Raw genomic sequence first — 21,728 nt, 5'->3', positions numbered from 1 at the left:
GACCCAGGGCTTTTCACAGCCGCCCTGCCTTCCTTGCTCCAGGCTCAAAGCGGGAGGAGAGTGATCCCAGGTGCTGCTGAGATGTTGGCTTGGCAGAGGCTCCCAGGGGGGAGCTGGGAGGCTACAAGCAGAGCAACCTCAAGGAGCTACTCTTCACCAAGAGGCTCTGATTCGAAGGGTCTGGATTTTGGCTGAAATCCCTCTTTGGGTCTAGTGCGAATCCGCTTCCCTGATGCGCCCCAGCAAGGACACGGGCGGCCCACGGAGCCCTCTCCAGCACGGGGGAAGGGGGACCGCAAGGGGAGCTGGACCACCCTGGGCGCCATCAGCCGCTGAGCTGGGCGGGGAGCCTCTCGGCGCCATTCCTCCTCTGCCCACCAGGGGGCGCTGTGGGGCTCTTGCCGAAATGGCCCGGACCCTCTTCCCTGACTTTTTGGGGGAGGGGGGGCTTTTATTACCCCCAAGGGCTCCCCAGCCTCATTTGCCTTAGTGCTTAACCTGCCCTGTGTTTTACCATCCGTTTCTGAGCCCCTTTGGCGTCTCTGCATCCGTGGTTCTTTCCCCCTTCCTCTTATCAGGAGACTTGTCTGGGCTGCAGCTAGTTCTTAGCCACAATTTGGCCCCTAGAGCTGAGCTGGCTTCTGCTGCTGCTGCGCCGACCTGCTACCGAGATCTTGGCTTGGCAGAGGCTTCCAGGCTGTGTGTGTGTAAGGGGGGGGGGGGCATCTCCCACAGGAAGGGCAACCAAGCAAGAGCTGGTCCCAAAAGGGGAAGGGGGGCCTCTCTGCCCCCCACTGTTCCTGAGGGAGGGAGCAAATGGCAGCGGGGTGGTTCACCTGCGCCAGGCCAGCCTCATCTCTGGGCATGACAGGCAGGAGTTGGGGGAGAGTCCCTCTCCCTCCCCTGTTCCCCTGCAAGTGGGATCCGGAGCGAATGCGGCCTCCTCCAGATCCATGGCCCTTGATGGATCTCCTCTCCTGTGAAAGCCAGCCAGGTTTTGTGGCAAGGAATTCCACAGGCTCATGAGGATGGGCTTTCCAGAAGACTTCAAGCCCTCCTTGGATGGAGGGAGGAGAAACAGGGCTCAGTGCTCCCCCCATTAATGACCCACCCACTTATTTGAGGGGGCAGCTTAGGGACTGTGCCCCCCTGAGCTGAGGATGGAATGAGGGAAGGAGGGCAGAGATGCCAAGGAGGGGGACTGTCAAGTGGCGGTCTCTGCAGAGGGCAGTCTGGACAGCCAAGCTGTCATGAGTGGCTTGAGTAAGCGAGCCCAGCTGCATGAAAAAGAAGTCAAAATTCTCCCAGAAATGAGGAAAAAGGTTTCAGTACCTTCACACAAGGAGGGACAGGACCTTCAGCATCCAGGAAAGGAACCCCTTTGCCCAGCTGGGGCACAGACTGTGTCCCTCGCAGAAGCTCTAATTCGCTTGATCCTCATGAGGACTAGGAGGCTGTTCTCTTCTGTTCCTTCTTTAGAAAGCAGCCTTTGGGCTGTGCTCTGTCTCCCTTCAGCTACCTCCCATTCCCTTGGCACAGGTAACCCGTTTGTGTGTGTGTGTGTGTGTGAGTGTGAGTGTGTCTGTGTGTTGTTGTTGTTGTTGTTGTTTCCACAGGGTGGATATGAGGAATCTCAGCCTGTTCCTGCCGCCTGGTGCTGCAGAAGTGAAACTCCAGCACTCCTGCAGCGCCCTGTAGTTTGAAGCCTTTTTAATTGCTCAAATAACCCCTTAATGAGGCCAAGGGCAGACAAGCAAGACCAGTTGGCTCTTTCACACACCCAAACCAGGTTAATAGACTACAAGGGCCGAGGTCACACGACACCCGACGTGCAAGGAGAGCAGCCGCCTTCCGGCCAAGGAAACGGTCCCAGTCCCAGGATACTGAGCAGTTCAAATGTCTGGCCCATTTTAGCTGCACAAAGCCGGTCCCCGGACCCCCGTGGCCCGCAGATCCCAAGGCCATTTGCTTCCCGTTTGGCCTGGAGAAGCGCCCGGATCGGTCTCCCTGGCTTTTCCAGGCAGGCCCCCCTCTGGCATTGCAGGCGGGGGGAAGAGTCTGGACCCCATTACTGCCTCTGCCACCCCCCCAGGCCTGACGGGCTGAGGATGAGCCTCCCCCCCCCGTCACCCCCTGCACCGCCTCCAGGCTCAGACCCAGGGGCTGCTCCCACATGCTCCCTCCTTTCAAGCCTCCCACTTCCAGCCTCCCCACGGAGGGACCCCCGACTCAGCTGGAACCGAGGAGACGCCCCGGACCTCTTGCCTTGCAGGGTCTTGTCCCGGGAAGGACCAGGCCCCCTTCAGAGTCCGGCAGCCCCAGCCTGCGGTTCCCCGGGGCCTTAAGAAGGCTTCAGAGGGCATCTAGTCCACCCCCTCCAGGCGCACAGAGAAAGAGAGAGCCTGGCTGAGAGTTGCGGGGAGGGCCAAGGAAGGGGGGTCCCCTCTGGGGCCGGCAGGGACCCCCCCGGAGCTGCAGCCCCCCAAGACCGAAAGGATCCCCCTCCCCCTTTCTCCGCTTCCTTCTCTGCTCCGAACTATCTCCTCCACCGGGCGAATCAGGAGAGACTCTGCCCGGAGACCGATGACGCTGCAGGAGCGAGAATTCCCATTGGTCCTTCTGCCTTTCTGGGCACTCCCAATTCAAAGTCTCAGAAAAACCTCTCCCTCCCCCATCCAGAGCCTCCGATTCCGCCTCGGGGGCTGGGAGCATCTCCGTCCCCCTCCCCTCTCTATTTGGGATACCCATGTGGGGCAGCCCCATGGGCTCTGCCGGGGTCCCCCTGCTGCTGCTGCTGCTGGTGGGGGCGCTGTGCTGGATCCCCGGAAGCGAAGGGGGGAAGGAGCCCCCCGGTAAGGAGGGGGCTGGGCGGGGAGAGGGGGCTGGGAGGGTGCCCCTGATGCTGGGGGGAGGGGAGGGAAGGGGCTGGGACCCCCAGGAGGGACTTTGGGGAAGGGGCCGAGGGCAAGAGAGGGGGGAGCCTGCAGGATCCTCGATCTCCGCGGGGTCTCTGCCCCCCCCTCCCCACAGCCCCCCAGGAGGACGGAGAGGGACCCCCTTTCGAGACACAGCCGGGGCCCCTCCCTCCCTCACCCCCCCGTTTGTTGCGTTAAAAGAGGAAGGAGAAGGAAAGCGAAAGGGAAAGCGGGAAACTGTATTGAAGGAAAAGTATTTTTCCTTCAACAGAAACGCGTTTTTCTTTAAGAATCTCCATTTAGAGGCTCTCCCCCAGGGAGCCCCACCAGGAAAGTGGGGGGGGGGCGAGAAAGGCCCTCCCCCTCCCCCTCCGAGTGGGCCCTCCAGAGGCCATCCATCGGCCTCCCTAGCAGGTCTCCGCCCTCCCCTCCCCCTCCCCGCGTGGGTCCCTCCTCCAGTCGCGGCTGGGAGCGATGGGCTTGGGACTCCCTCCTGACGGCCTTCCTCCTCCTCCTCCTCCTCGCAGCCCATTTCTTGCAGCAGGTGAAGGGCGAGTGCCGCTTCCTGAACGGGACGCAGCGGGTGCGGTTCCTGCAGAGGTACTTCTACGACCGGCAGGAGATTGACCGCTTCGACAGCGACCTCGGCAAGTTCGTGGCCGTGACCGAGTTGGGGCAGCCCGATGCCGACTATTGGAACAGCGATAAGGTCTACCTGCAGGGCCTGAGGGCCGTTGTGGATATCTGCCGGCAGAACTACGAGGTGGCCAAGACGGGGCGTATGATTGGCCGGAGAAGTGAGTCCGGGAGGGTTGTTTGTGGGTTGCAGTTTTTTGGGGCTCCTTTTGGGCTACGAGGGGGCGTGTTGGGCTATCGAAATTCTGGGCCTCTGGCAGCCCTGCTTTGCTCCTCCTTTATTCCGCGCTCCCAGATCTACAGAATATCCCTCTCCTTCCTGGGATCCAGACTCTCTCCCTGCCCGGAAGCAGGGATCCCTTTGATCCCCTCCGGAAAAGGGCCCAAAGATGACTTTTGTGGTGTGGGGGAACCCAGCAACGTCTCCCTCCTCCCAAATAGATCCTTAGCGACCGATCGATGGATCGAAGGGCCTCCCGGTCCCCCTTTCTGGCCAGGAGCCCATGGCTCTCCTCCTCTTTTCCTCCTGGGCCCCGTTTTAGGACAAAAATGAATTTCCAAAGGTCTGAAAAGGGGGGTTAGCGAAGGTTCTTTCGCCTCTCCTTCTGCCCGTTCTCTGGACATTTTCCTTCTTTTCCTTCCCTATTCTTTATTCAGACTTACTTGGAGTCCGGCAGCTTCTAAATCCAACAAACAAAGAAACAAACAAACAGAGGAAATGATCTAGAAATTATACTGATTCCGTGTTTAAACCAAGACGCAGACCTCAGTCCTACGGAATGGTTTAGGGACTTTTCCCCCTGCCTTGAGAAAAAGCTGATTCAAAGCTGAGAAACATTGTTAGGCCAATCGAAGCCGCGGTACGTCAGCTGAGAGCAGGGCCCACTCCCCCTTGGCACTGAAGGGGTTGCCTAGTCTGGCCATGGAGCGTCTGCAAGAAACCAGCAAGGCTCGGAGAGCACCAAGGACCCCACCCTTGCTTGGCCAATTTTTGGGGGCCCGGGAGAAAAGCCCCCCTTGGAACCACCTTTCTCGTGACAGACCCAGCTTCCCCTTCAGCCAAATCACTTCCGTCTCATAGCTGGAAAGTTCCTGATTTGGGGGCAGAGTTTAAAGAAACCCATTAAAATCTTGATTCTCTCTCCCAGATTTCTTGCACATGGCCTAAATTAATTTTTGTATTTTGCATTTTTATTTTTATTTATTTATTATTTACATTTTTATTTGTTTATAATATAAATGATATTATAAAATAATATTTTATTTATATTTTATTTTATTTATATTTTATTTTATTTATATTTTATTTTTGGTCTCCCCCCCAAATTCCCCCAAAGGACCCCCAACAAGGATCCGGCACAGCGCAAGATCCCCGAGAAGCTCTTCTGTCCATCTGGCTCCGAAAGGGGAATTCGGAACTTGTTAGTCTTCTGAGGGGGGATGAATCTTCCTTGAGAGGACTTGGGCAGTTGAGAGAAGTAAACGGCTACCCCTGATGGTTGCTCCTTTGCCCTTTCCTTAAAAAAAGTCTTCCTGTTGATGCTGCCTAAAATTATAGCCACATCACACTTTTCCCCTTTTTCCCCTTAAATTTCATTCTGTTATTTTCTGCTTATTTCTGTGTTTTCTCCAGATCAAGTGGGATTTTATTCATTTTACAGAATCTTCTGTCACTGGCTTTTTAGTCCTCTGAAAACCTTCATTGTTTAAGGCAATCATGTCCAACCCAAGGCCCACAGGCAGCACGCGGCCCTGAACAGCTAGTAATGCGGCCCCAAAAAATCATAAACTCTTAACATTAGTTTGCAATTTTTTTTTCCTGACTTGATTGCGTGGTGGTCCAGCACGGACTGCGTAGGCAGAAACAACGGAACGCTGTGTAGGGGAGGGGGCGGAGCAGTGCTGATGCCCGCTGCACACGTCAGCTTGTGGCGACATGGCATTACATATAATATTTCAACCTACCTAGACGTGTTCTGTGACGACGATTACACTTTGATTATAACACTTTGCTTTGTTTATTTGCCTGCCTAGCAATTTACGATCGATGTGTTATTTCTTAAAAAATAAATTTATTCAAAAATAAATGTATTCCAGCATGGCTTCAACATCGTTTCAACAAAAAACAGAACCCAAAAAAGAAAGGAAAAAAACAAAAATCGCCGATGAAGGAAGAGTATTCAGTAAAAAATGGACAGTTGAGTACTTTTTTGTCGAGACAAATACTGAGGCACTGTGCTTAATTTATAGGGAAATGTGTCAGTTTTCAAAGACTACAATCTGAAATGGCATTATATGGAAAAACATGCTGCCAAATTCAAAGCATATCAAGGGATTTGTCGTAATGACAAATTAGCAGAACTGAAAAAAAGTCTATCGTCTCAACAATTTTTTTTCAAAGAAGTCACAACTCATAAGGACTCTACTGTAAAAGCTAGTTAGTAAAGGTAAAGGTTTCCCTTGACGTAAAGTCCAGTCGTGTCCGACTCTAGGGGGCGGTGCTCATCTCCGTTTCTAAGCCTTGGAGCCGGCGTTGTCCATAGACACTTCCGGGTCATGTGGCCAGCATGACTCACGGAACGCCGTTACCTTCCCGCCGAAGTGGTACCAATTAATCTACTCACATTTGCATGTTTTCGAACTGCTTGGTGTGCAGAAGCTGGGACGAGCAACGGGAGCTCACCCCACCGCGCGGTTTCGAACCGCCGACCTTCCGATCGACAGCTCAGCGGTTTAACCCGCAGCGCCACCCTAAAGCTAGTTATTTGGTGGCAAATCTGACTGCAAGAAATCAAATCCACTTACCGATGGTGAGTTTCTTAAGCAATGTATGGAAAGCGTGGCAGATATAATTTGTCCTGATAAAAAAAGCAATTTTTCTAAAATCATTTTGTCTCACCAGACTATAGCCAGGCGAACTGAACCAACAGGAAAATCTGTCAAGAGAGGTTTGAAGGGTAAAGCTGCTACTTTCAAACTTCATGCTTTGGACGACTGGGGAAGGCAATGGCAAACCACCCCGCTAAAGCCTGCCAAGAAAATGTCGCGGAAGTGGCCTCCCCCCGAGGGTCAGACGTGACTCGGTGCTTGCCGAGGGGACCTTTCCCACCTGCTCTGGCGATGGATGGAAGTACCGATGCTCCAGATACGGCTCAACTTGCCACTTTTATTAGAGGCGTTGATAACGAATATAATGTCACTGAAGGAATGGCTTCTTTGGTGCCGTTAAAGGACACGGCTAAATCGCTTGATTTGTTGTTGTTGTTTATTCGTTTAGTCGCTTCCGACTCTTCGTGACTTCATGGACCAGCCCACGCCAGAGCTTCCTGTCGGTCGTCAACACCCCCAGCTCCCCCAGGGACGAGTCCGTCACCTCTAGAATATCATCCATCCATCTTGCCCTTGGTCGGCCCCTCTTCCTTTTGCCTTCCACTCTCCCTACCATCAGCATCTTCTCCAGGGTGTCCTGTCTTCTCATTATGTGGCCAAAGTATTTCAGTTTTGCCTTTAATATCATTCCCTCAAGTGAGCAGTCTGGCTTTATTTCCTGGAGGATGGACTGGTTGGATCTTCTTGCAGTCCAAGGCACTCTCAGAATTTTCCTCCAACACCACAGTTCAAAAGCATCGATCTTCCTTCGCTCAGCCTTCCTTATGGTCCAGCTCTCGCAGCCATATGTTACTACAGGGAACACCATTGCTTTAACTATGCGGGCCTTTGTTGTCAGTGTGATGTCTCTGCTCTTAACTATTTTATCAAGATTGGTCATTGCTCTTCTTCCAAGGATTAAGCGTCTTCTGATTTCCTGACTGCAGTCAGCATCCGCAGTAATCTTTGCACCTAGGAATACAAAGTCTTTCACTGCTTCTACATTTTCTCCCTCTATTTGCCAGTTATCAATCAAGCTGGTTGCCATAATCTTGGTTTTTTTGAGGTTTAGCTGCAAACCAGCTTTTGCACTTTCTTCTTTCACCTTCATCATAAGGCTCCTCAGTTCCTCTTCACTTTCAGCCATCAAGGTGGTATCATCTGCATATCTGAGATTGTTAATGTTTCTTCCAGAGATTTTAACTCCAGCCTTGGATTCCTCAAGGCCAGCTTGTCGCATGATGTGTTCTGCATACAAGTTGAATAGGTAGGGTGAGAGTATACAGCCCTGCCGTACTCCTTTCCCAATCTTAAACCAGTCTGTTGTTCCGTGGTCTGTTCTTACTGTTGCTACTTGGTCGTTATACAGATTCTTCAGGAGGCATACAAGATGACTTGGTATCCCCATACCACTAAGAACTTGCCACAATTTGTTATGGTCCACACAGTCAAAGGCTTTAGAATAGTCAATAAAACAGAAATAGATGTTTTTCTGAAACTCCCTGGCTTTTTCCATTATCCAGCGGATATTGGCAATTTGGTCTCTAGTTCCTCTGCCTTTTCTAAACCCAGCTTGTACATCTGGCAATTCTCGCTCCATGAACTGCTGAAGTCTACCTTGCAGGATCTTGAGCATTACCTTACTGGCATGTGAAATGAGTGTTCGATAGTTTGAACATTCTTTAGTGTTTCCCTTTTTTGGTATGGGGATATAAGTTGATTTTTTCCAGTCTGATGGCCATTCTTGTGTTTTCCAAATTTGCTGGCATATAGCATGCATTACCTTGACAGCATCATCTTGCAAGATTTTGAACAGTTCAGCTGGGATGCCGTCGTCTCCTGTTGCCTTGTTATTAGCAATGCTTCTTAAGGCCCACTCAACCTCACTCTTCAGGATGTCTGGCTCTAGCTCACCGACCACACCGTCAAAGCTATCCCCGATATTGTTATCCTTCCTATACAGGTTTTCTGTATATTCTTGCCACCTTTTCTTGATCTCTTCTTCTTCTGTTAGGTCCTTGCCATCTTTGTTTTTGATCATACCCATTTTTGCCTGGAATTTACCTCCAATGTTTCTAATTTTCTGGAAGAGGTCTCTTGTCCTTCCTATTCTATTGTCTTTTTCCACTTCCGCGCATTGCTTGTTTAAAAATAATTCCTTATCTCTTCTGGCTAACCTCTGGAATTTTGCATTTAATTGGGCATATCTCCCCCTATCACTGTTGCCTTTTGCTTTCCTTCTTTCTTGGGCTACTTCTAGTGCCTCAGTAGACAGCCATTTTGCCTTCTTGGTTTTCTCTTTCTTTGGGATGTATTTTGTTGCCGCCTCCTGAACAATGCTGCCAACTTCTGTCCAGAGTTCTTCCGGGACCCTATCTACTAAGTCCAGTCCCTTAAATCTATTCTTCACCTCCACTGCATATTCCTTAGGGATATTAGTGAGCTCATATCTAGCTGATCTGTGGGTCTTCCCTAATCTCTTTAGTCTGATCCTAAATTGTGCAAGAAGAAGTTCGTGATCTGAACTACAGTCAGCTCCAGGCCTTGTTTTTACCGACTGTACAGATGTCCGCCACCTTTGGCTGCAAAGGATGTAATCAATCTGATTTCGGTGTTGTCCATCTGGTGAAGTCCATGTATAAAGCCGTCTCTTAGGTTGTTGGAAGAGAGTGTTTGTTATGCAGAGTGAATTGTCTTGGCAAAATTCTATCAGCCTATGTCCTGCTTCGTTTTGTTCTCCCAGGCCATACTTACCTGTAATTCGAGGTGTCATTTGACTGCCCACCTTAGCATTCCAGTCTCCTGTGATGAAAATAACATCTCTTTTGGGCGTGTTGTCCAGTAGGTGCTGCAGATCCTCATAGAACTGCTCTACTTCAGCTTCTTCAGCATTTGTGGTTGGGGCGTATATTTGGATCACTGTGATGTTAGATGGCTTGCCCTGAATTCGAATTGAGATCATTCTGTCGTTTTTTGGGTTGTATCCAAGCACTGCTTTAGCCACTTTACTATTAATTATGAAGGCTACTCCATTTCTTCTGTGGTCCTCTTGTCCGCAGTAGTAGATCTGGTGGTCATTTGATGTGAAGTGGCCCATTCCAGTCCATTTCAGTTCACTGATGCCCAGAATGTCTATCTTTAATCTTGACATCTCACCAATAACCACATCCAATTTGCCCTGGCTCATAGATCTTACATTCCAGGTTCCGATGGTGTGTTGATCCTTAGAACATCGGATTCGCCGTTCACCACCAGCACCGTCGGCCGCTAGCCGTCCTTCCGGCTTTGAGCTAGCTGCGTCATCACGTCTGGGGCTAGTTGAGCTCATCCTCTGTTCCTCCCCAGTAGCATTTTGACCATCTTCCGACCTGGGGGTCTCATCTTCCGATGGTATACCGACATATCTCTGGTTGTACTGATCCATTTAGTTTTCACGGCAAGAATACTGAGGTGGGTTGCCATTACCTTCCCCAGGGATCGCATTTAGTCTGACCTCTCTGTCATGACCTTCCCGTCTTGGGTGGCCCTTCACGGTTTAGCTCATGGCATCATTGAGGTGCTCAAGCTCCAGCACCACGACAAGGTAACGATCCTTTGCTGAAGGCTTGATTTGTACGAAGCAGTAAAAACGATATCAAAGCGATTTTAACCACTGTCAACATACCTGGTATATCTACTGATGGCGCCCCGGTGACGGTTGGTGAAAGTGGGGGACCTACAAAATTGATAGAAGAGGATGCAAGTGCCACCGGGCAAGTCACGTTTGATGAAGTATCACTGCCTTCTACATCAAGAAAATTTATGTGTGAAAGCTTTAAAGGTGGATAATTTTTGGCTTGGGGACGTTGATTTGGTATCCAGAGAATTGATGGATGGTTTTCACCCACTGCCTTATTGCCCCTTGTGGCTCTGTGGTGGTGAATGCCACATCACGTGCGGGGCTTATTTTATTGCACGCTGACAGAAGGAATGGGGAGTCAAAGGCCTTTTCTGTGTGCAGAAAACTTAATGCTGCTTTCCTTCCTTCTGGCCGAGATGCTCTCTTAGGACAATTGCAACCTGCCATCGTTCTGGATGTTTCTTTTCGGAATCTAACCCGTTTGGTCGATGTGTCTTTTGTGTGCCACACGAAATGCTTTTCTTCCCCGGTCAGCGGCATCGCCTCAATCTCTTGTGCTGGTTAATTGTCGCTCCCAACGGTTCCTCCTCACGTCCTTTGCACTCCTGAGCCCGGCTGGACCTGGTGCTTTTCCGGGTCTGCTTTTTTTTATTGCCACTTTTGTTTCTTGGATAGTTGCAGGTTTGCTTAGTATATGTCCACGTTGGGCATTAAAATCCTTTGATAACCAACCTTCCAAGATATTTCTTCAGGGCAGCTTCATCGATGTCAGCCATGGAATATAATTATTTTGAAAAAGCTGCCAATGATTTCTGATCGTTGGTGTAACAATTGCTGATCTTGCCTGTGTTTCTTTCTTTTTTCGAAGCTGAAAGGCTGGGAAGTTTCCTGGTTTATTCGCATATTCAAAGTTCTTTTGTTTGCCAATTTTATTTTCTCTTGGAATTCTTCCATTTCCAGTAAATTAGCTTCTTGCCATTCTTTCATCAGGTGTCTTTTGGGGTTACGTCTGCACTCGTATTTTGGCATCTAATTGTTCCTCCCTTTTAGTGTTTTCTCCTCTTTGTTTTGCTGTCAGTTTAATAAACGGCCCCCCATATACCCTTTCCTTGTTTCCCAAAAGGTTGTGTCAGAGATTCCTGTTTACTTTGGAAAAGAAATGCAATTCCTCCTGGCATTTTTGTAGGATGGCGCCATGAGGTCGCAACCCATCATTCGTCCCCCCTCTGAAAGGAAGTTTTGCTCCCGAGCACCACGCAAATAATATCGGATTATGCTCCGTGAATGTCCTTGGAGGGATTTGCCCCTCGTGAATAGGGGGCGTTAAAGTCTCAGCGGCCGAACAGGCGTCTCTTCCGGAGTCGGACTGATGCCTGGCCGGGAAGAAGGTCCGGCCTCTCTCGGTTGGGTTTTGCAGTCTCCAAACGTCCATCGGGGCCAGTCCGCGTTTCCTGCCTTGAGTCGATTTATCTAAATTCAGGCCTGAGAGTCCACTGGTGTCTCCAAAGACAATATTTCACCTTCTTCCAATTCTGTTAATTTTTGAAAAAATCTTCTAGAATTAATCTTTGCTTTTATTTGGTAGAGGCCAATTTGTTATTTTGTCTTCATTCCGTAATTTAAAAATTGAAATCCTTCCTGCTTTTGGCCCTGCTGATTCTCCCACGTCCTTCCTTCTCCTCCTGCTTCCCCCCCAGCCAAGCCCACCGTCACCATCTCCCCCACCAAGGCAGACCCCGCGTCCCCCAACACCATCCTCCTCTGCACCGTGACGGGCTTTTACCCCCTGGAGATCGACATCCGGTGGCTGAAGAACGGGCGGCCGGAGAAGGAGGGCGTCGCCTTCGGGGAGGAGCTGCAGAACGGAGACTGGACCTACCAGCGCCAGGTGATGCTGGAGACCCGGCCCGAGCGGGGGGACGTCTACGCTTGCCAGGTGGGGCACGCCAGCCTGGAGGCCCCTGTCACCGTCCAGTGGGGTAAGCCCCTCCCTGCCCTCCCCTCCCTGCCCTCCCCCTCTGGGGACGCCATCCTGCCCGAGAAGGGGGCACCGCTGGGGCTGGCAAGACCCTCTCTGAGTCCAGAGCCAGAACGGACCGCCTGGAGGAAGCTGGCCCTGATCCTCCTGCTCACGCCGGGCTCCTTCTCCCTCTCCCTCCCCAGAGCCACGTTCCTCCAACTCTGCCAGGAGCAAACTCTGGACGGGGGCCGTGGGGGCCGTGCTGGGGGTGGCCTTCCTGGCTGTGGGGCTCTCCCTCTACCTGAAGAGCAAGAAAGGTGAGTCTTTGGGGCTGGATAAGGAGAGTTGGGGAGGGGATCATGTAAGGGAGGCATCTGATCAAGATGGCATAGAAGGTCTTCCTGGACCGCCCCAGCCCCAAGGCTGGTGGCCCCACTGAGCCACCACAGATCCTCCGATGGCACCAAACAGCCATAGAAAGAGGGAAATCCTTGGGGGGATCCCTTGAGGGCATGATCCTGAGTAATCCGTTTCCCAGATTGATCAGAAATGTCTTTAGGAAGCTTTATTCTTGGAGAGGCTGTAGGAGACTATAATGCAACATATTATGGGCTGTCAAGTGAGAGTGGGACCCCTAAGCGCTCCAGACCTTTTTCAGTATTGGTTGTATCTCTCTCTCTCATTTTCTTTTCAGCAACCTCCATCCAACAACCTGCAGGTGAGCACTTTGCATTCCCCTCCAGGAACTGACGGGTTTAATTCTGTTTTCTCCCCAAAAATACCTCTTAAGTAACCGCAGGAGCCTTCAATGATGCTCAAATCCTCCATGCTGGGAATTGGGCTCATTTACTTTCTGCAGCAAAACTTTCCAAGATTATCTGGATCCCCCAAATCTTTTTCTGAGGTCTTTGGTCACTTTTCCTTCCAGGGGACCCCAAAATGTGATGCAATTAAAAACAAAAACACACAACACTAAAACATTGCCCAGGATGTTTCCCACTTTTGGGAAAGTGCAAAAGGGAAGGAAAGGAGGGGGACCATTCAGGTCATTGGGGGAAGGGGAAGGAGCACCCCAAATTTGTGGGCTGCCCTCCCTTCCCGCCCCCCTTTGCCATTTCACATAAGTTCTCGTAAGTTGCACCGGGCTCCGTCCTTTCCTGCCACCCCCATCGTAGCACCGCTTTCTTGGTTAACACAGTATTGAATATCTGTGGGGGGGGGAGGCTTCCTCTCTTGATTCACTCCCAAATTAAGCCAATTAGGGAATAATTCCACGTCAGCAACATCACGCTGGAGCCTCCCTTTGCAGCCCCTCAGCTGACCTTGGACCCCCTTCGAGTCCCGAGAGATGAGAGGGGAGGAATCCCTGGTCCTTCGCAGCCTTTTCCTCCCTGAAAGGGGCGGATTCTCCCTCCATCCGGTCCCTGCCCATCAACCACCCCCTGCAGGGTGGGCCTTCCTTGGGGGAGCTGAATGGGAAGGGGAGGGGAAGCCCACCCCATGTTTTTTCTGCAGACTCTCCAAAAAGATCTTACCTATATTTAATTGAAGGTTTCACCATATATTCTAATATTCTCCCATATCGCTTTTTTTTACAGCACTCATGAGTTAATCCTGCTATCGCTTCCTGCTGTCAGATGCAAAAGGATGTTTTTTTTCAGGAGCTGATGAATTTCTGCCTTTTCTGCAACCCTTGAAGGATGGAAGTTCAAGGCGGTGGGTTGGCAAGAGAATCGCAGCCGGGACCTTCCCCTGCTGAGACCCACCAGCTTCCTTCCACGCCTCTCTTTCTTTTGAGGGAGGGGAAATCAGGAGGGGAGTAGAGGCCATCTAGTCTGTCCCCAGGAACTCTTGGCCTGCCCGTCGCTGCAGACCCCCAACCTCTCCTGCTCAGCACAGACCCCCATTCAGGGCAATGGCTGCAACCATCCACCCCACAGCCCCTTAACCCAAAACCCGTCTGGCGCTTATTCCAGCCCACTGGATCCAGAGAGATCCCAGATGCTCTGCACACTGAGATCCCCCCTTTCTGAGAAGTGATCTTGCAGATCAACCACTGTCTGCCCAGCAGAGCCCAACCACTTTTCCCATCCTTGGATCCCCCCTCATTTCTCGGCTTTGAATCCACAGGAGCTTCATCCATGTTGCGGTTCTCCTCTGAGTTAATTTCCTTTGCTTTTCTTTGCTATAAATCAATAAACTTTAGACTGCAGGAAAACCCTGGAATGATGTGAGTTGATGCTGTCTGAATGGTGTCATCTCAGCTCCACCTTCTCTCCAGGTCAGAAGCCATTTGATTAAAGCCAGTTTGGTCTCGTGGTTAAGGTGCTGGGCTAGAAACCAGGAGTCTGTGAGTTCTAGTCTCACCTGAGGCACGAAAGCCGGCTGGGTGACCTTGGGCCAGTCCCTCTCTCTCAGCCCAGCCCACCTCACAAGGTTGCTGTTGGGGGGAAAATAGGAGGAGGAAGGAGTATTCGGTATGCTTGCCGCCTTGAGTTATTTATAAAAATAATAAAGGTGGGATAAAAAATTTAAAAAATCCCTCCATCCCTGAATTTCTGATCTTCTGTTTGCTCCCCTCCAAGAGGGATGTGGAGGGTCTGCAATCCCGCCCCCCCCCCCGAGATCAGAGGCTTCTCCCAAACCCATCGGGGAGGAGTTGGAGGGTTGCAGGCTCAGGGGCCCCGTGCAGAAGGTCCCCTTCCTCGGATGGAGCACTTGATGGGAGGTGAAGAGGGGTCCAGGGGCCACTTTCTCAGTAGGGGGTCAGGAGGGTAGCCCCTGAGGGATTTGGGTTGGGACTGGACTTTGGAACTGGCTTGGGTGGGATCTGGACCAAGGAAGGGGTCAGCGGGGAGGGGGACCAACCTGAGGATGATCCCGAACTGTTCAGGGAGCTTAAACCGGAAAGGGATTGTGAAGCGCCGCAAAGATGGCAGGAGATGCCGTGTCCTTCTGGGGATGTCCATGCAGCGTCTTTTAAAGGCGTTTGGGTGTGGTCTGTCCTTGTGTGCCAGGAGGTGTGGACGATGGCTGTGTGTCCATGCCTTGTTTCCTAATTCTCCAGGTTTGCAGAAAATCCTTCAGGGTCCCCTCAGGGTGGTATATTTTATTGTACTTTGTTTCTCCCAAGGACTGTGATGACTGATATTTGGGGGGCTCAGTGGGGAGGCGGAGGGGCCTCATCTCAGGTCCTTCCCGCGAGCCGCGGGGAATCCGACTGTCCTGGCCGCCCCAGGACAGGACAGTCGGATCAGCCCTGCCAATCAACCCAGCAGCAAACAAGAGCCCAATCAAGGAACTCCCAAGGAGAGAGCACCAACACAAGCTGGACAGTAAATCAACAGAGAGCAAGGCCCACTCCCTCTTCGCGCTGAGATGTTGCCTAGCCTGGCAATGAAACATCTGCAAGAAAACTACAAGGCTCAGGGAGCACCAAGGACTCCAGTGTTCAGCCCTGAGCTACCAATTTTCGCTCTGAGAAATACAAAACTCTTTCGGATCAGAGCATTCGAGAATGTCAGGGCTGGATGGGACTTCAAAGGTCCTCTGGTCCAGAGCAGGCATCCCTGACCGATGCTCATCCAACCCGTTTCAGCGCTTTTAGGAAGGGGGGTCCACCTCCCCCAAGACCGCAGATGCGTGTTAAGGTCACGCGCAGATGCAGCCAAAGGAAATGGTACTTTATTTTACCTTCTGGAAATGGGAGGAGTGTGGTACAGACCTCGCTGCCTTTACCTTGCTGCCCCTTCTCCCTACGGGGTACTGATCCAGGGAAGCCTTAAGTCATTAGGGAGAATACAAGCAAAGGGAATCGTAGAAACACTGACCGAGGAACCCCCTGGAGAGATTTAGTGGTCAAGAGACAGCAGTCAGGAACAAGGCTAGATCGCTTTATTTTATTTATTTATTTCTCATATTTAGCCACCGCCCATCTCTCCCAGAAGAGGGAATCTGGGCGGTTTACAATAAAATACTTTAAACAATGGACGCTTGTGAGTAGGTAGAGATCAATGTTGTGAGCAATTAAAAAGGCTTCAAACTACAGGGCGCTGCAGGAGGGCTGGAGTTTCACTTCCGCAGCACCAGGCGGCAGGAACAGGCTGAGATTCCTCACATCCACCCTGGGGAAAACAACAACAACAACAACGCACACGGGTTGGCTGTGAGAAGGGAATGGGAGGTAGCTGAAGGGAGACAGAGCACCCTCTACCATCCCAAAGGCTACTTTCTAAAGAAGGAACAGAAGAGAACAGCCTCCTAGTCCTCATGAGGATCAAGCCAATTAGAGCTTCTGCGAGGGATACAGTCTGTGCCCCGGCTGGGCAAAGGGGTCCCCTTGCCGGATGCTGAAGGTCCTGTCCCTCCTTGTCTGAGGTCACTGAAACCTTTTTCCTCATGTCTGGGAGAATTTTGACTTCTTTTTCATGCAGCTGGGCTCGCTTACTCAAGCCACTCATGGTGCTTGGAGGCCACTGGCTGCCCTACTGTGGCCCAGGATGATCTCCCCTGCACAGGTGGCTTGGGGGAATCCGAAATGCTTAAAAGAGAACAGTTTGAGGGGGCTTTGGAGGTCACCTAGCCAACCCCCTCCCAGGGTCACACATCCTGCTGTCTGGATGGCCCTCCTCCTGGGAATCCCCTGACTTGCACCCTGGCCCTGTTTCAATCAGCCCTTGACACTGGCTCTGTCCCCAGGCCCAGGGTTAGAAGGGGTATGATTTTAAATCATTGCTGGCTGTTTTTCTGGAGTTTTGATGACTGTGTGAGCCTTTTGTGTGGTCCGTGAAGTCAAGAAGAGCCGGAAGCGACTGAACCAATAAACAAGAAAAAAGCACATCATACTTTTTAGAAATATATTATATTCAAAAAGTTGGGAATATATAAAACAGTATATAGAAAATATACCTTGGTCATAGGACAATTACAGCTAACAACAAACAAATACAGCCTTCTGCAGCATCAGGCTTTTTAATATGAAATGGCTTTCCATGCAGGCTTCAAAATCAAGCCTTTTTCTGTTGATATATAAATGCACAGATACATACAGCCTTGTTTGTCCTTCTTCATATATACACAGGGATCTGCTTTTCCTTTTTCAAAACCAAAATTCTGCAGTTTTTCATCTACTTTTTGGTTCCAGGATCTAGCAGCTTGTTTTAACCCATAGATTGACTTCTGCAGTTCACAGACTAGATTCTCCCCTTTTTCATAGCCAGGGGGTTGCTGCATGTATAATCTGTGGTCTAAATCACCATAGAGAAATGCAGTCTGAATGTCATAGTGGTTAACTGACATTCCTTTTAGTGCAGCAACTTTTAACAGTAATCTAATTGATTCACCTTTAGTAACTGGTGCAAAAGTCTTGTCAAAGTCTAAATCTTTCCTTTGAGTGAACCCTTTTGCAACCAACCTTGCTTTATATTTTTGGATTTTGCCATCAGCATCCCTTTTCAGTTTGAAAACCCAACTACAACCCAGACAGCGTTCATTGGGAGGTAGATTTACCAGTTTCCATGTTTTATTTTCTTTCAAGGATGCTAATTCCTGTTGCATGGCAGAATGCCAATTTTGTGCAATCTCAGGTGGTAAAGCATTCACTTGTTCTAAAGACTCAGGTTCTGTGAATATGTGAAAAGCCTTTACTGTTTCAGCCTGAAAACATGATGGAGGAACGCCTTTATTACTCCTCTGAGATCTGCGAGGTAATACAGGGCTTAAATTCTGACTCCTATCACTTTCCTGAGAAGCATCTGTCTCATCAGACAGATCTTCAGTTTGCTTTTCTGGTTTAATGTCCTCATCAGGCAAAAGATCACCATCAGCAAGTCCTTGCTGTTCTCTTGTGGTGGTCAGATCAACTGGAGAGCTAGAATTTAATCTCCCCCAGTTTTGTTCAGCAAAAGAAGCGCTTTTGCTAATTATCAATTTCTCTCCCATTATGAACCTGTAGCTCCTTTGGCTTTGTTCATAGCCAACAAAGATGGCTTTCTTTGTTGTGGGGCCTCCTTTCCTTCTCTGTTGTTTTGGAATATGTACCCATGCAGTGCTACCAAACACCCTAAGATGGTTTACCTTTGGTTTCACACCATCAAACAAATGGAATGGAGTGTCCTGGATCACAGAGTTAGACAATCTGTTTTGTACATAACAGGCAGTAGATATGGCCTCTCCCCAATCCTTAAGAGATAAATGGGAATCTTTAAGCATGCATTCCATCGCATTTTGCAAGGTTCTGCCCTTTCTTTCAGCAACACCATTTTGCTGAGGGGTGTCAGGGTTAGAAAGAATTTGTTCTATCCCTTTTTCCACTAGGAACCTTTTGAATTTGTGAGAAAGGTACTCTCCTCTGCCACACTGGAGTGCAGATACAGGCTTAGGGCATTTTCCATTTGCCCATGTCACAAAACTTTTAAATTTCTCAAATGCCTCATCTTTGTGTTTTAAGATGTAGATAGATGTGTATCTTGAGAAATCATCAATGATGGTCATTGCATACCTTGCTTGTCCAAGACTTGGAGCAAAAGGACCAATAATGTCAGAGTGTACAATTTCCAAAGGTCTAGTTGTAACTCTGTCACTGTGCTTACTCACAGGAGCTTTTAGTGTTTTGCACTCTTTGCAAACTACACAGTCTAAGTATTTATCACAGGGTTTTATCTTTAGGTCAGCACACAGCTGTGGCATTTGTGCTATATACTTGAAATTAGCATGACCAAATCTCCTGTGCATCAGGTGTACACATTGGTCGTGATATGGTGTGTTGCCAACTGCAGCCTTGCAGCTTGGCTTCCTTGCATTTTGCACAATGTACAAGGAGTCTTTTAACATACCAGTAGCACACAATTTCCCATGTTTACGTATCTCACAACCATTTTTCTTAAATGTTATGACATACCCTGTTGCAGCCAATTGTGCCACAGATAAAAGGTTTGATTGTAAATTTGGCACATACAACATACCTTTTACAGTTTCTCCCAAGCAGGATAAATACAAGTCACCTTGTCCCATAATTTTGGTCACAGACCCATCAGCCAAAGATACACTTTGTCTTTCAGTTTTAGACAGTGACACAAACGAGCTTTTACAGTTACATAAATGACAATTGGCCCCAGGATCTAATACCCATACATCAGAATTACCTTTCTCAGCAACCTGTGCAATTTGGGTTGTCTGAAGAGCCTTCTTCTGTGTTGCCCTTGTGTTCTTTGTCTCTGTCTTTCTACTCTTGGGTCTCAAGGCACAGTCTTTCTGCAAATGTCCAGCTGAACCACAAGTGAAGCATCGCTGGCTGCTAGTGCTGTGGCCTCAGCTTCCTTTCCCTTCTTTTCCGGTACTGCAGCTTTCCAGAAGAGATGGGGGGGATCTTTCCTCTCTCTTCTCCCATTCAGCGAGTAAGCGCTGTGTAACATACGATGGGGTGAGGTCTGCTTCAGGCATAGCCTCCAGGGTACAAATCAGCGTGTCCCATGTTTCATTCAGTGAGGACAGGAGGATATAGGATTTTGTGAGAGGTGTAAATTCCATTCCTCTCTCCTGCAACTCAACAAACAGCTGCTGAATATAATGCAGGTGCTCAGGAAGGCTATCTCCTTCTGCAAGGTAGGCTCTGTACAGCTTTTTTGTCAGGGTAACTTTACTCCCTGCTGTTGCCTTTACATACAAGTCTCTCAAAGTGTCCCAAAGTTGCTTTGCAGACTGCATGCCTCGCACGTGGACTAGCTGATTGTCCTCAACTCCCAGGATAATGGTGGCTCCAAAGAAAATCTTCACAGGTCTTTGCTACTTGCCTTTAAATTGTGCATGAGGTGTGGAGCTGATCTCTCTTTTCTCTCTGGGTTTTACTGGGCTTACTGGGCTGCTCACTGGGCACATAACCTGTTGGCAGATTGCTGGGAAAGCCTTTGGCCCAGGAGAGATCAGAAAAGTCACACACCAGGCATTTCTATAAAAATAATTTATTTACAGAAAGCAAAACCAAAGCAAAACATATTTGAAGGATGTGGCTCTCAATGAGAGCAGCTTGACTCTCTACATGTCTGAACAGAAGAGAAAAAGAAACTAAAACAAGTCCGGGCAAGTTCTTCCCTTCCCCCCAGGTGCAAAAATTAACATTCGAAAAGGGGACAGTTGAATTCAACCTCTGCACCTGGCCAAAATGATTAGTTACTATAGCAACCTTAATCTGCAGTAGGAAACATTAACATAGATGACCTCCAAAGCCCCCTCCAACTGTTCTCTTTTAAGCATTTGGGATCCCCCACGCCACCTGTGCAGGGGAGATCCTCCTGGGCCACAGGAGGGCAGCCAGTGGCCTCCAAGCGCCATGAGTGGCTTGAGTAAGCGAGCCCAGCTGCATGAAAAAGAAGTCAAAATTCTCCCAGACATGAGGAAAAAGGTTTCAGTGCCTTCAAACAAGGAGGGACAGGACCTTCAGCATCCGGCAAAGGGACACCTTTGCTCAGCTGGGGCACAGACTGTTCCCCAGTGAGCTCCCTCACAGAAGCTCTAATTCCCTTGATCCTCATGAGGACTAGGAGGCTGTTCTCTTCTGTTCCTTCTTTAGAAAGTAGCCTTTGGGATGTGCTCTGTCTCCCTTCAGCTACCTCCCATTCCCTTGGCACAGCTAACCTGTGTGTGTGTGTGTGTGTGTGTGTGTGTTGTTGTTGTTGTTTCCACAGGGTGGATATGAGGAATCTCAGCCTGTTCCTGCTGCCTGGGGCTGCAGAAGTGAAACTCCCACTCTCCTGCAGCGCCCTGTAGTTTGAAGCCTTTTTAATTGCTCAAATAACCCCTTAATGAGGCCGGGCAGACAAGCAAGAACAGCTGGCTCTTTCACACACCCAAACCAGGTTAATAGACTGCAAGGGCCGAGTTCACACAACACCCAATGCGCAAGGAGAGCAGCCGACTTCCGGCCAAGGAAATGGCCCCAGTCCCAGGATACTGAGCAGCTCAAATGTCTGGCCCGTTTTAGCTGCACAAAACCGGTCCCGGGACCCCCGTGGCCCCCAGATCCCAAGGCCATTTACTTACCGTTTGGCCTGGAGAAGCGCCCGGATCGGTCTCCCCGGCTTTTCCAGGCAGGCCCCCCTCTGGCATTGCAGGCGGGGGGAAGAGTCTGGACCCCATTGCTGCGTCTGCCCCCCACAGGCCTGACGGGGGCTGAGGATGCGCCTCCCCCCCCGTCACCCCCTGCACCGCCTCCAGGCTCAGGCCCAGGGGCTGCTCCCTCGTGCTCCCTCCTTTTACGCCTCCCACTTCCAGCCTCCCACCCCCCCCAGGGACCCCGACTCAGCTGGAACCGAGGAGAAGCCCCGGACCTCTGGCCCTGCAGGGTCTTGTTCCGGGAAGGACCAGGCCCCCTTCGGAGTCCGGCAGCCCCAGCCTGGGGTTCCCCGGGGCCTTAAGAAGACTTCAGGGGGCATCTAGTCCACCCCCTCCAGGCACGCAGAGAAAGAGAGAGCCTGGCTGAGAGTTGCGGGGAGGGCAAAGGAAGGGGGGTCCCCTCTGGGGCCGGCAGGGACCCCCCGGAGCTGCAGCCCCCCAAGACCGAAAGGATCCCCCTCCCCCTTTCTCCGCTTCCTTCTCTGCTCCGAACTATCTCCTCCACCGGGCGAATCAGGAGAGACTCTGCCCGGAGACCGATGACGCTGCAGAAGCGAGAATTCCCATTGGTCCTTCTGCCTTTCTGGGCACTCCCAATTCAAAGTCTCAGAAAAACCTCTCC

General features: G+C 50.4%; 1 protein-coding gene across 1 annotated transcript; it reads left to right on the top strand.

Annotated features, from left to right (window-relative positions):
- The first annotated feature begins 2,753 nt into the window (after positions 1-2,753).
- Positions 2,754-21,430, top strand: LOC134488813 (H-2 class II histocompatibility antigen, E-S beta chain-like). Its single transcript, XM_063291151.1, has 6 exons — positions 2,754-2,852; positions 3,443-3,712; positions 11,736-12,017; positions 12,202-12,359; positions 12,693-12,716; positions 21,209-21,430. Exons 1-6 carry the CDS (start codon positions 2,762-2,764, stop codon positions 21,428-21,430), a joined length of 1,047 nt encoding a protein of 348 aa, XP_063147221.1. The 5' UTR covers positions 2,754-2,761.
- The last annotated feature ends 298 nt before the right edge of the window (positions 21,431-21,728 follow it).

Source organism: Candoia aspera, chromosome 2 (assembly GCF_035149785.1).
Source record: "Candoia aspera isolate rCanAsp1 chromosome 2, rCanAsp1.hap2, whole genome shotgun sequence".
NCBI lineage: Eukaryota > Metazoa > Chordata > Lepidosauria > Squamata > Boidae > Candoia > Candoia aspera.
The sequence above is the reverse complement of the archived record's forward strand: the minus strand, read 5'-3'. Positions and strand labels throughout refer to the sequence as shown.

Excerpts from the sequence above, each read along its gene's own strand:
- LOC134488813 (XM_063291151.1), top strand. The coding sequence starts at position 2,762 with ATGGGCTCTGCCGGGGTCCCCCTGCTGCTGCTGCTGCTGGTGGGGGCG. Across the intron at positions 3,713-11,735 it reads GCGTATGATTGGCCGGAGAA|CCAAGCCCACCGTCACCATC; the intron begins GTGAGTCCGGGA and ends CTTCCCCCCCAG. Across the intron at positions 12,717-21,208 it reads CTCCATCCAACAACCTGCAG|GCTCAGGCCCAGGGGCTGCT; the intron begins GTGAGCACTTTG and ends CACCGCCTCCAG.